Below are 12,706 nucleotides of genomic sequence, written 5' to 3' on the forward strand. Positions count from 1 at the left end.
GGAAATGGCAACCCACTCCAATGTTCTTGCCTGGAGAATTCCATGAACAGAGGAGCCTGGCAGGCTACAGACCATGGGATTGCAGAGAGTCAGACACGACTGAGAGACTAACAAGTGGAGAAACCAAGGTACTGTTCAGATTTATGACTTCTGGAGTGAGATTCTGAGCAATAACCTACAAAAATGTAATTATGTGGGAGGAAGAGTCTGGACTCAAAGTGGTGGTAAATACAGACCTCGTTTGCTTCACAAAGATTAGCTCATACTTAATAATGGAGTAAATCTATTGGACCATGACTCAACGCTCCCGAGTTGTTAGGATTGCTGTCTCTACTTGCTAAACCTTCGGTATCAAGCCAGTACTTCTGAGATGCTGTCTCGCTGATGTCAGCTTTGCCGCTCCATGTCAAGAAAATACCAAAATTCAGGAATTACATTTCCTGGAGAACTGAGCCTCTTTCCAGGTTCTTCTCTGCCTGCTGTAAAAGGGCAACTCAAACGCGGGAAAACCTTGGGCTTAGGAGGTATTTGGGGGCAGGATCCACGAATGTACATTTTCATCAAAGGCTTCAGGCAGATTTGATGCAGCTGGTTCAAACTACATTTTGAAAAACAGAGTACAATTAAGAATGATGACACAAGAGTCAGCTGTTAAAACGTGTCCTGTTTTGGCAGCTTTGGAGACTAAGCCTGAATCCGGGTTCATTCACAACCAAGAGAATGAAAACAGTGGGGGAGTCTTTGAGTCAGTCCCTGAGGCGCCAGCTATGAGGAAATTCGCCCACGTTCCAGGGCCAGGAGATGTAGGCTCCACCTTAGCCACAGGTCTCCAAAACTCCTCGGAGATTTCTGCCGGCTTCACCTGAGCCACGAGTCCACTGGGCTCCTCGTAGCATCCCACCTGTCCTCTAGGTGCTCCGCCAGCCACGGCTACCTCTTCAGAGCCGAAGTGCTGAGAACTCTCTGTGAATACCGGGGGCACCGGCCGGAAGCGCCCTTCAGGCCCGCCCCCTGCCCACCGGAACCGGAAGTTGGCGACCCAGCCGGTACGTCACCCTCCGCGGGTCGCAGCGCACCATGCCCCGCGGCCCGTGCAGCCTCGTCAGGGTCTCCGCAACGCCCGTCGCGGTCCTAGCTGTGGCGCTGGTCTCGTCGCTCTCTCGCTGCTCCCTCCTGGAGCCGGAGAACAGTGTGGTTTCCGCGCTCAGCCCCTACTTTGGCACCAAGACTCGCTACGAGGATGCCAACCCCGGGCTGCTGCCGGACCCCGAAGTTCCGCGGCGGGACCCGGAGTTGTTAGAGGAGACCTGCACCCCGGTGCAACTGGTCGCCCTCATCCGCCATGGCACCCGCTACCCGACGACCAAACAGATCCGCAAGCTGCGGCAGCTGCACGGGCTGCTGCAGGCCCGCGGGGCCGAGGATGACCGGACTCGCGCTGCCGGCCGCGGCGACCTGGGCGCTGCACTGGCCGACTGGCCGCTGTGGTACGCTGACTGGATGGACGGGCAGCTGGTGGAGAAGGGGCGGCAGGACATGCGACAGCTGGCCCTGCGCCTGGCCTCCCTTTTCCCTGCCCTCTTCAGCCGAGAGAACTACGGCCGCCTGCAGCTAGTCACCAGCTCCAAGCACCGCTGCGTGGACAGCGGCGCCGCCTTCCTCCAAGGGCTCTGGCAGCACTACCACCCGGGGTTACCGCCACCCGACGTCTCAGGTGACCACCCTGGGTCGCCCCCAGATCCTGGACTTCCCCGACTCCAGCCTCTCCTCACTTCCCTCTGACCCCAGCCTCCTCGTCCTTTTCCGCCCACCCCGCGCCCATCCTTTGGGTTGTTCAGCTCTTGACTTCTCATACATACATCCATGATGTTCATTTATTCTTTTATCAGGGATGAATTTGGTTACCTTCTACGTACAGGAAGCTGTAGTAGACGTTGGGGGGATCCAGTAGTAAAAGAGACAGGCCAGGGCAGTTTTTGATCATCCATTCCCAAAATGAATTTCTCTCTCTGAGCACCAACCCTTGTCCCTTTCCTCTTTCTGACAGCGAGTTCCACAGTTGGGCACACCTTTTTTTTTTTTTTTTTTTTTTTTTTTTAATTTAATACAATCTATGAGTTTTTTTCCTCAGGCTTTACCTCTGATACTATTTGGATGTTGTTTTATTTTTTTCATTAACAACTTTTTCAGATACCAGTTCTAGACCTACAACCTATTTTAGGAAGCTGCCCTCGGATTTTCTTTACTGCTCTGTTTTTTTCTCTTTTGTTCTTGCATGTACTGTAGAGTTACTCTCTTTGTAGCTGTGGTCCATGGTCATGGCACAGTACTTTACTAATTTATTCCATTACTTATGCTTTTGCAAAGTTTGGGAGATCATCTAGCATTGTTCTTATTTCACAGGTCATGATGCTGAGCCCAAGAATATCCCTTGCTGATTGTCCTTTCTTAGTTTAAGGACTAAGAGTCAGGCCCAGAATCTAGGCCTTCTGTTTTCTCCGGAATGATGCTTTTTTCCTTAGAAAGTGTTTTAATAGTCATAGACAACAACAATAATAATAGCAAACACTTAATGCTTGCTGTGTGCCAGGCATGCCTCACACTTATTTCACATAATCTTTACAACAGCTCTCTGAAGTTGATGGCATTTTTGCCCATCTTAACAGATGAGGAGGTTGAGACATAGAAGCAATTATTTGCCTAATTTCAGATGACTGGGTATGGACCCAGGGAAAATGATTTAGAACTTGATCTCTTAACCGTTGCACTATATGTACACCTTCTATTTGTCCTATAACTTAAGGATAAGAATGAAAACATGACATTTTTGTGCCAGAGAGATGAACAAGTGTTAATACTTCTTGATCAGCTTTAAGGTCAAAGTTGAGGTGAGGCATCGTTTAGCTTTAAAAAGCCCAAGTGAAAAATAAATTAGAAGTAGATTGGTTTGTCATTTCTCAAATAGCATCCTCTCTTCAGCTGTTCAGCCATCTCCAAGGGTTTCTTCCATTGACACTGTCATGTTAATGCTCTGTGGGTAACTTATTTTGCTGACTTGTGTTTAGTCACTTGTTGAATTGTGCTTTTTAATTAAATAGCTACACTTTTTCCATTAATATGAGTAAAAATTTCCCACAATTTTTTAAAGTTAGCTGAATGTTGGTATACACTAGTATATACCAGAAAGGAACTACTGGACCTTCTGGGATGAATGATTTTTTGCCCTTAAATGGCATTGTGAGAATTAGCTTTTGCTCGCCCTGGGTCAAAATAGTTCAGGATAAGCTGCCCCTCACCATTTTCAGTCTCAGAGATTAAACCTTTTGCTTAGCTGCATTATTATTATCTACAGACAATTGTTTTGCCTGTTTTGTACATCTGGGGTTTGGAGGGAAGCCACTGAATTGGATTTTGTATCCTTACAGAAACAGAACAATGCCTTTGTTTCTGTTTAAAGAACAGCGGTAATTAGATAATAGCAGGGGTGAATTATCCAGGTCCACTTAGGAAATTTTGAGGCCACAGAAAAAGATGATAAAGATGACTTATTTTCTCAGTCAAGATGTTTCTTAAAAACTGGAATCCAGTTGCCAATTCAGTGGGCTTAATTATTCATTTCAGGATTTGAAATGAATACATTCACATAGAGATCTTTCAACAGACACATCCAAAACAAAATGGTATAACAAGACATAATTTTCTCATTTTAATTACAGAAACAGTATTATGTACTATTAGTACTTAGTGTTCTTGTCATAGTAAATTTTTGGAGAAATGATGACTGAAAATCTGTGTATTTTAAATATGACTGAGAAAACGTAAAAGGCACCCCAGTAGTTGGAGCATGATTATGAATGCTTTTCTAGTATGTATTTGTTCGTTAATTGGGGAAATAATGTAACATATAAAATTCTTAATGGAAAGTTATGTAGGAGCTCCAGTTAGAAAATAAACCAAATCAGAAACATCTAGCACAATGAAATACATAATACCTGAAACTTTAATATATCTTATGTTGTTGTCAATAGTTTTTGTCCAAAGCAGTCTTTTTGTAAAGTAACACAGATTTGAGAAAGTTAATTGAGAAAATAAAATACTCTTTATTTAGACTTTGGATTAAAGTAATAAAACAGAGTTTATCTTGAATTCTCTCTCACCTAGTTATTAGAAGCTTTGCTAATTTTTAGTTTGATTTTTCAAATTTTCTATGCCTGATAGAAACAGTACCTATGTAATACATTTTTGTACTTCTTATGACATTCATGTCAAATCATTTTTTATTTTCTTTAAGAAAACATTCATTTCAGTTTATTTCATAGTGTAGTATTGCTCTAACATTTTATTTTACCTTTGATGTTCTCTGTTTCTTTAGTCTTTTTCAGCGTCTTTTTTTCAACCTCTCATGAACTAACTATCTTTACAAGTGGGAGATAGTTCTGCCCCATGTCCTTCATAAGCAGTGTGTTTACTTATTTCAGATATGTTGAGGTGTGAATAGGTTTTTAGTGTTCCTCTTTATACTTGAAACAAAATTTTCAATAATTTGAAATTGTCATTCCTATCAATGGATGTATATATACATATATATATGTATATATGTATATATATACACACACACATATGTATACACACAATATTTTTTTCTCCTTTCAGATATGGAGTGTGGACCTCCAAGAATTAATGATAAATTAATGAGGTTCTTTGATCATTGTGAGAAGTTTTTAACTCAAGTGGAAAGGAATGCTACTGCTCTTTATCATGTAGAAGCCTTCAAAACTGGACCAGAAATGCAGAACATTTTAAAAAAAGTTGCAGATATTTTGCAAGTGCCAGTCAACAACTTAAATGCAGGTAATGTACCTGTTATGTTGCATTTGAACTCTGAAATAATTTAAGTGATTTTTAAACTGTAAATATGGAAAAATATGGAAGCATAAAGTTATTCCTTTTAAAGGACTGCAGTTGATTTTACACTGAGAAAATAATGTGTTCTAGGTGAAGAAGATTTATATCTCATGCTTACTATTTTTAGGTTCAGATTTTTCTTTGAGTTTTATGTAAGTTAATACACAAAATTCTTGATGTATACTGGATTTTTTTTTTTTTTTTTGAGGGCAAAGTTATGTGAACCTTCAACCCCAAAACAGAAATTATCTTTTCTGAATTATTTCCTCCTAAAGTAATACAAATGGAAAATCATATAAAAATTCTTTGGCTTTTAAAGCAGTTCAGAAGTACATGTTAATGTTTGAAAGGGATAAAGTTTTAGAAAAGAAGTGTAATTTTTTTTTTTCCTTTGAGGCTTTTATCCTAGAGATTTTGAGAAAGTGAACCGACATATCTGTCATAAGCTGTTGCAGTGGATGGGTTGGCTGCAATTTATCATGCAACCTGGGTAAAAGGAAACACTATTAATAATTGTGCCAGGAGAGCAGGTGGAAAACCAGGATACATGCTCACCTAGCAATGAGAAATTAAGAAAAATAATAAAAAAATTTCCCGTTTTCTAAGAATGTGTAATCCATATAGCAGATACTGATCAATCTATATATAGAGTGTGATTTCTTTATAGTGTGAATAAATTTCCAAGGACTAGAAGTAGGAGATGTTGGGAACAAATAAAGTAGACTAGCATCTGTTGATCTGGTGTCTAAATGCTTTATGTGAGTGCATGCTCAGTCATGTCCAACTCTTTGTGACACCATGGACTGTAGCCTGCCAAGCTCCTCTGTCCATGGAATTCTCTGGGCAGGATTACTGGAGTGGGTTGCCATACCCTCCTCCAGAGGATTTTCCCAACCCAGAAATCAAACCCCAGTCTCCTGCAGTTCCTGCATTGGCAGGCAGATTCTTTACCACTGCACCACCTGGAATGCCAAAGGATCAGAAACGTGAAGATGCTTAGTAGCATTTAAAATTGAGTTTTTTCTCTTTCTTCAACTGGCTATGCATTGGAGTCATTTGCAGAGCTTTAAAAATTACTTATTTGGGAAATAATTCAAGTACATAGTACATAAAGGATAATATAATGAGTATCTATATACCCATAACTTAATTTGATCAGATTTTAAAATTATGCTTCAGTTAGTTGCTGTAAATAAATTGAGGGCCCTTAGGCCCTCTCCCGGAGAAGTCAATGGCACCCCCACTCCAGTACTCTTGCCTAGAAAATCCCATGGACGGAGGAGCCTGGTAGGCTGTAGTCCATGGGGTCTCTAAGAGTCGGACACGACTGAGTGACTTCACTTTCACTTTTCACTTTCATGCATTGGAGAAGGAAATGGCAACCCACTCCAGTGTTCTTGCCTGGAGAATCCCAGGGACGGGGGAGCCTGGTGGGCTACTGTCTATGGGGTCGCACAGAGTCGGACACGACTTAAGTGACTTAGCAAGCAAGCAAGCAAGGCCCTCTCCAGGATCTCATTCCTTTCCTTTTCTCCCCACAGGTAACTGTTGTTATGAATTGAGCATTTAAGTCATCCCATGTCAGTTTTTAATGTTTATATTTATGTACCTAAATGGGATATAATTTTCAGATTTTTAAACTTCTAGGAATGATGTCAAACTATGATATTAGTCTGAAATTTGATTTTAATTCAACTTTGCATTTTTTTATTTAATGCATATAATTCTAGTTCTACATTTATACTTATGTATAGAATTACATTATATAACTACCGGTATCTAGCCATTATTCTGTTAGTGGACATTTAAGATTGTTTAAGATTTTTTTCAAAAAAACTGTTTCTAGCCTCTGAATTGACAAGGATTTTTGTGTTTTGGACTTCTCTGGTGGGTCAGTGGTAAAGAATCTGCCTGTCAATGCAGGAAACATGGGTTTGATCCCTGGGTCGGGAAGATCCCCTGGAGAAGGAAATGGAAACCCGCTCCAGTGTTCTTGCCTGGGGAATCCCATGGACAGAAGAGCCTGGTGGGCTATGGTCTGTGGGGTTGCAGAAGAGTAAGACACGGCTTAGCAACTGAAAACAACAACAAATTTGTATTTTACTGATTGGGTGAGAGCAACTTTTTGGAGGCAATATTAGCATAATGGTTAAAATCATGGGTTCTGGAATTGGACTGTTTGCATTTGATTCTTGACTTTGATATACTTTTGAATAACTCTCTGATCTTTATACATCACTAGTTCCTTAATAACTATGTCATGGTTTCTTTCTGTGTAAAACAGATATAGGAATTGTGCCTGCCTCATAGGATTATTGGAAGGATTGTATTAGATTTATTCATGCAAAGCATTAACACAGTACCTGGCGCAGAGAGCTGCTTGAAAATACTTTAGCTATTTAAATACCTTTGTTTTTACATAGAAAGGTGAAGTTGAATGTATTTTTTGTAATTTATTCTTATTTAGAAATGTAGCTGAGTAATTTTTTTAAATTGTGTTATTTCAAAAATATATATGATACATTTTTAGGTCAATACTAGTTAAAAGTTATTTACCCTATCATTAAATTTTACTGGTCAGAAAGGCTGAAGCTAATACAGTCCAGATTCTTTGTATAGGAAATTACTTTTCTACTGAAGTGTTTCTTAGTTTTTAACTCTTTCAAATAATGCAACAGTGAACATCCTTATAGTCTGCTTTATGCACTTGAGAGTTTATAAGATAAACAAATATAGGTAGATTTATTGGATTAAGGAGCATGAATATTTTACATCTTGACATATACTACCAAATTGTTCTCTGAAAGTGTAGAAAAATTTATATCAGCAATATATGAGAATGCTCATTTCCCCTAATTCATCCAATAGTGGATATTATTAGTCATTTTGACTTTTACCAATTCGATTAATGAAAAATGATATCTAGCTTTATTTTGTGTTTCTTTGTTTACTTGTAAGGTTGAACATCCTTTCATATGTTTATTAGTTATTTCATTCCTACTGTGAATTGCCTCTTTATAAACCATGGCCATGTTCTGTTGGATTATTCTGTTTTTTCTCATTGAATATAGGTACCCTTTATGTTTATAGATATATTAATTATATATTCTTTACTATTGCTTAACAAAGGATAAATGCTTTGCCTATTTTGTGTAGAGATCCAGGGAGCCTAGAATGAGTTACCCAAGATACTTAGTGGCAGAGTCAGGTCTCATAGTATGATTTTTCCCTCTTTCTCTCCTTCTTGACCCTTTGTTTCACCTTCCTCCTGACTCCTCGCTTAACTCTGCCCTTTTTCTTCTCTCTTTTTTATATCCTTCTCTGTACTTTATTCTTAATAGTTATAAAGTAAATTGTTGTGTACTTAAAAGAACTGTTCAATAAATGTCCCTTGTTAATGCTAATTTTCAAGTTGGGGATTAAAACCTTTTGTAACTTTATCTCCCCTCTTCCAACCCTCTAAAATTAACAGAATCAAACTATGATTTATGTAGTAAATCATTGGCATTCTGTAGATATTCAGCCTTTGGAATACTGCATAAAATAGTAACCCACAAATTTTACTCTTTCTTTTTTCCTCAGATTTAATTCAGGTAGCTTTTTTCACCTGTTCCTTTGACCTGGCAATTAAAGGTGTTAAATCTCCTTGGTGTGATGTTTTTGACATAGACGATGCAAAGGTATGTATTACTTTTGGAGTTTCTTTGCCTTCTTTGCATGGTTTTCATTGTTGTTATTTGAAGCAGCTTTTCAAAAAAGAGTAGGGAACATTAAGTGTCTTGGACTATCTCATAATTTTCTTAACAAAGATTAATTGTTCAGATAGGACCTATCTGTTTGTAAATAGGTTGTGTTCATAAAACTCTGGGAAACATTCTTCATTGTGATTTGATTTCTAGATCCACCTGTTTAAAAACCTACTTAACCCATCATCAAATTTTACTGCCGTAAAGGATTGTAGAGCTCAGTTCAGCTCAGTCACTCAGTCGTGTCCGACTCTTTGCGACCCCATGAATCGCAGCACGCCAGGCCTCCCTGTCCATCACCAACTCCCGGAGTTCACTCAGACTCACGTCCATAGAGTCAGTGATGCCATCCAGCCATCTCATCCTCTGTCGTCCCCTTCTCCTCCTGCCCCCAATCCCTCCCAGCATCAGAGTCTTTTCCAATGAGTCAACTCTTCGCATGAGGTGGCCAAAGTACTGGAGTTTCAGCTTTAGCATCATTCCTTCCAAAGAAATCCCAGGGCTGATCTCCTTCAGAATGGACTGGTTGGATCTCCTTGCAGTCCAAGGGACTCTCAAGAGTCTTCTCCAACACCACAGTTCAAAAGCATCAATTCTTCAGTGCTCAGCCTTCTTCACAGTCCAATTCTCACATCCATACGTGACTACTGGAAAAACCATAGCCTTGACTAGACGGACCTTTGTTGGCAAAGTAATGTCTCTGCTTTTGAATATGCTATCTAGGTTGGTCATAACTTTCCTTCCAAGGAGTAAGGGTCTTTTAAATTCATGGCTGCAGTCACCATCTGCAGTGATTTTGGAGCCCCCCAAAATAAAGTCTGAAACTTTTTCCACTGTTTCCCCATCTATTTCCCATGAAGTGATGGGACCAGATGCCATGATCTTCATTTTCTGAATGTTGAGCTTTAAGCCAACTTTTTCACTCTCCCCTTTCACTTTCATCAAGAGGCTTTTTCTTCTTCACTTTCTGCCGTAAGGGTGGTGTCATCTGCATATCTGAGATTATTGATATTTCTGCTGGCAATCTTGATTCCAGCTTGTGCTTCTTCCAGCCCAGCGTTTCTCATGATGTACTCTGCATATAAGTTAAATAAGCAGGGTGACAATATACAGCCTTGACATACTCCTTTTCCTATTTGGAACCAGTCTGTTGTTCCATGTCCAGTTCTAACTGTTGCTTCTAACTTTTTCAAGAGGCAGGTCAGGTGGTCTAGTATTCCCATCTCTTGAAGAATTTTCCACAGTTTATTGTGACCCACACAGTCAAAGGCTTTGGCATAGTCAATAAAGCAGAAATAGATGTTTTTCTGGAACTCTCTTGCTTTTTCCATGATCCAGCAGATGTTGGCAATTTGATGTCTGGTTCCTCTGCCTTTTCTAAAACCAGCTTGAACATCTGGAAGTTCATGGTTCACGTATTGCTGAAGCCTGTCTTGGAGAATTTTGAGCATTACTTTAGTAGCATATGAGATGAGTGCAATTGTGCAGTAGTTTGAGCATTCTTTGGCATTGCCTTTCTTTGGGATTGGAATGAAAACTGACCTTTTCCAGTCCTGTGGCCGCTGCTGAGGTTTCCAAATTTGCTGGCATATTGAGTGCAGCACTTTCACAGCATCATCTTTGAGGATTTAAAATAGCTCAATTGGAATTTCATCACCTCCACTAGCTTTGTTCATAGTGATGCTTTCTAAGGCCCACTGGACTTCACATTCCAGGATGTCTGGCTCTAGGTGAGTGATCACACCATCATGATTATCTGGGTCATGAAGCTCTTTTTTTGTACAGTTGTTCTATGTATTCTTGCCACCTCTTCTTAATATCTTCTGCTTCTATTAGGTCCTTACCATTTCTGTCCTTTATCGAGCCCATCTTTGCATGAAATGTTCCCTTGGTATCTCTAGTTTTCTTGACGAGATCTCTAGTCTTTCCCATTCTGTTGTTTTCCTCTATTTCTTTGCATTGATTGCTGAGGAAGGCTTTCTTATCTCTTGTTGCTATTCTTTGGAACTCTGCATTCAGATGCTTATATCTTTCCATTTCTCTTTTGCTTTTCGCTTCTCTTCTTTTCACAGCTATTTGTAAGGCCTCCCCAGACAGCCATTTTGCTTTTTTGCATTTCTTTTCCATGAGGATGGTCTTGATCCCTGTCTCCTGTACAATGTCACGAACCTCATTCCATAGTTCATCAGGCACTCTATCTATCAGATCTAGGCCCTTAAATCTATTTCTTACTTCCACTGTATAATCATAAGGGATTTGATTTAGGTCATACCTGAATGGTCTAGTGGTTTTCCCTACTTTCTTCAATTTAAGTCTGAATTTGGTAATAAGGAGTTAATGATCTGAGCCACAGTCAGCTCCTGGTCTTGTTTTTGCTGACTGTATAGAGCTTCTCCATCTTCGGCTGCAAAGAATATAATCAATCTGATTTCGATGTTGACCATCTGGTGATGTCCATGTGTAGAGTTTTCTCTTGTGTTGTTGGAAGAGGGTGTTTGCTATGACCAGTGCATTTTCTTGGCAAAATTCTATTAGTCTTTGCCCTGCTTCATTTCCTACTCCAAGGCCAAATTTGCCTGTTACTCCAGGTGTTTCTTGACTTCCTACTTTTGCATTCCAGTCCCCTATAATGAAAAGGACATCTTTTTGGGGTGTTAGTTCTAAAAGGTCTTGTAGGTCTTCATAGAACTGTTCAACTTCAGCTTCTTCAGCATTACTGGTTGGGGCATAGACTTGGATTACTGTGATATTGAATGGTTTGCCATGGAAACGAACAGCGATCATTCTGTCGTTTTTGAGATTGCATCCAAGTACTGCATTTCGGACTCTTTTGTTGACCATGATGGCTACTCCATTTCTTCTGAGGGATTCCTGCCCGCAGTAGTAGATATAATGGTCATCTGAGTTAAATTCACCCATTCCAGTCCATTTGAGTTTGCTGATTCCTAGAATGTCGACGTTCACTCTTGCCATCTCTTGTTTGACCACTTCCAATTTGCCTTGATTCATGGACCTGACATTCCAGGTTCCTATGCAATATTGCTCTTTACAGCATTGGACCTTGCTTCTATCACCAGTCACATCCACAGGTGGGTATTGTTTTTGCTTTGGCTCCATCCCTTCATTCTTTCTGGAGTTATTTCTCCTCTGATCTCCAGTAGCATATTGGGCACGTACTGACCTGGGGAGTTAGTTCCTGTCAGTATCCTATCATTTTGCCTTTTCATACTGTTCATGGGGTTCTCAAGGCAAGAATATTGAAGTGGTTTGCCATTCCCTTCTCCAGTGGACCACATTTTGTCAGACCTCTCCACCATGACCTGCCTGTCTTGGGTGGCCCCACGGGCATGGCTTAGTTTCATTGAGTTAAAGAAGGCTGTGGTCCTACTGTGATTAGATTGACTGGTTTTCTGTGAGTATGGTTTCAGTGTGTCTGCCCTCTGATGCCCTCTTGCAACACCTACCGTCTTACTTGGGTTTCTCTTATCTTGGACGTAGGTATCTCTTCACAGCTGCTCCTTACCTTGGACGAGGGGTATCTCCTCAGCACCAGCCCTCCTGACCTTGAACGTGGAATAGCTCCTCTAGGCCCTCCTGCACCAGCTAATATAATCCAAATTCTTCTTTTTATAGGGTGAATGTATTTCCAAAGTTCAGAGAGGATGAATGGATTTGCAATACCTATTCTTTTATAAAATTTTCATAATATGTTAAGTTCTGTGCTCTACCTGGTGATGGCAGTAATTCATCTACAGTTTTGGCCTCCCTCATTGGTATTCCCTTTCCTCTTCATTCATATGGGTTCTTTGTAGAAGCCAAACTATTTTTGGAGCTGTTCCAGTGTATATTTCTATCTTTAGGCTTCTTCCCGTATCTTTTTTTTTCTCATTTTGTACTTTCTTTTTTAAATGATTATTTTATTTTCTTAAGTCTTTAGAATTCATGATACTATATTTAATTATAGTTTTCATCTGCTCTGTAGAATTTCTAGGGTGAGTGGGCTTTTTTCTGGCTGTTTTATCTGTGTAGCTGTCTTGTTTTTAATTTGTATGTTT

The 12,706-nt window shown here is 40.0% G+C and overlaps 1 protein-coding gene across 4 annotated transcripts in view; it reads left to right on the forward strand.

The window, feature by feature from the left end:
• Positions 1–711: 711 nt before the first annotated feature.
• The window catches only part of MINPP1 (multiple inositol-polyphosphate phosphatase 1), a 52,948-nt gene continuing 40,953 nt past the window's right edge, over positions 712–12,706 (forward strand). Inside the window, exons 1-3 of one of the 4 annotated variants that reach the window (XM_044935384.2) lie at positions 714–1,714; positions 4,654–4,851; positions 8,488–8,585. In XM_044935384.2, the coding sequence (XP_044791319.1) occupies positions 1,078–1,714; positions 4,654–4,851; positions 8,488–8,585 (933 nt within the window). In that variant the 5' untranslated portion in view covers positions 714–1,077. Of the gene's footprint in view, positions 1,715–4,653; positions 4,852–8,487; positions 8,586–12,706 lie in introns of all 4 variants that reach the window. The other 3 variants (XM_044935385.2, XM_006072994.4, XM_006072995.4) reach the window with 3 other exon arrangements.

The sequence above is a fragment of the Bubalus bubalis genome, chromosome 23 (genome assembly GCF_019923935.1).
Source record: "Bubalus bubalis isolate 160015118507 breed Murrah chromosome 23, NDDB_SH_1, whole genome shotgun sequence".
In the NCBI taxonomy this organism is placed as follows: domain Eukaryota; kingdom Metazoa; phylum Chordata; class Mammalia; order Artiodactyla; family Bovidae; genus Bubalus; species Bubalus bubalis.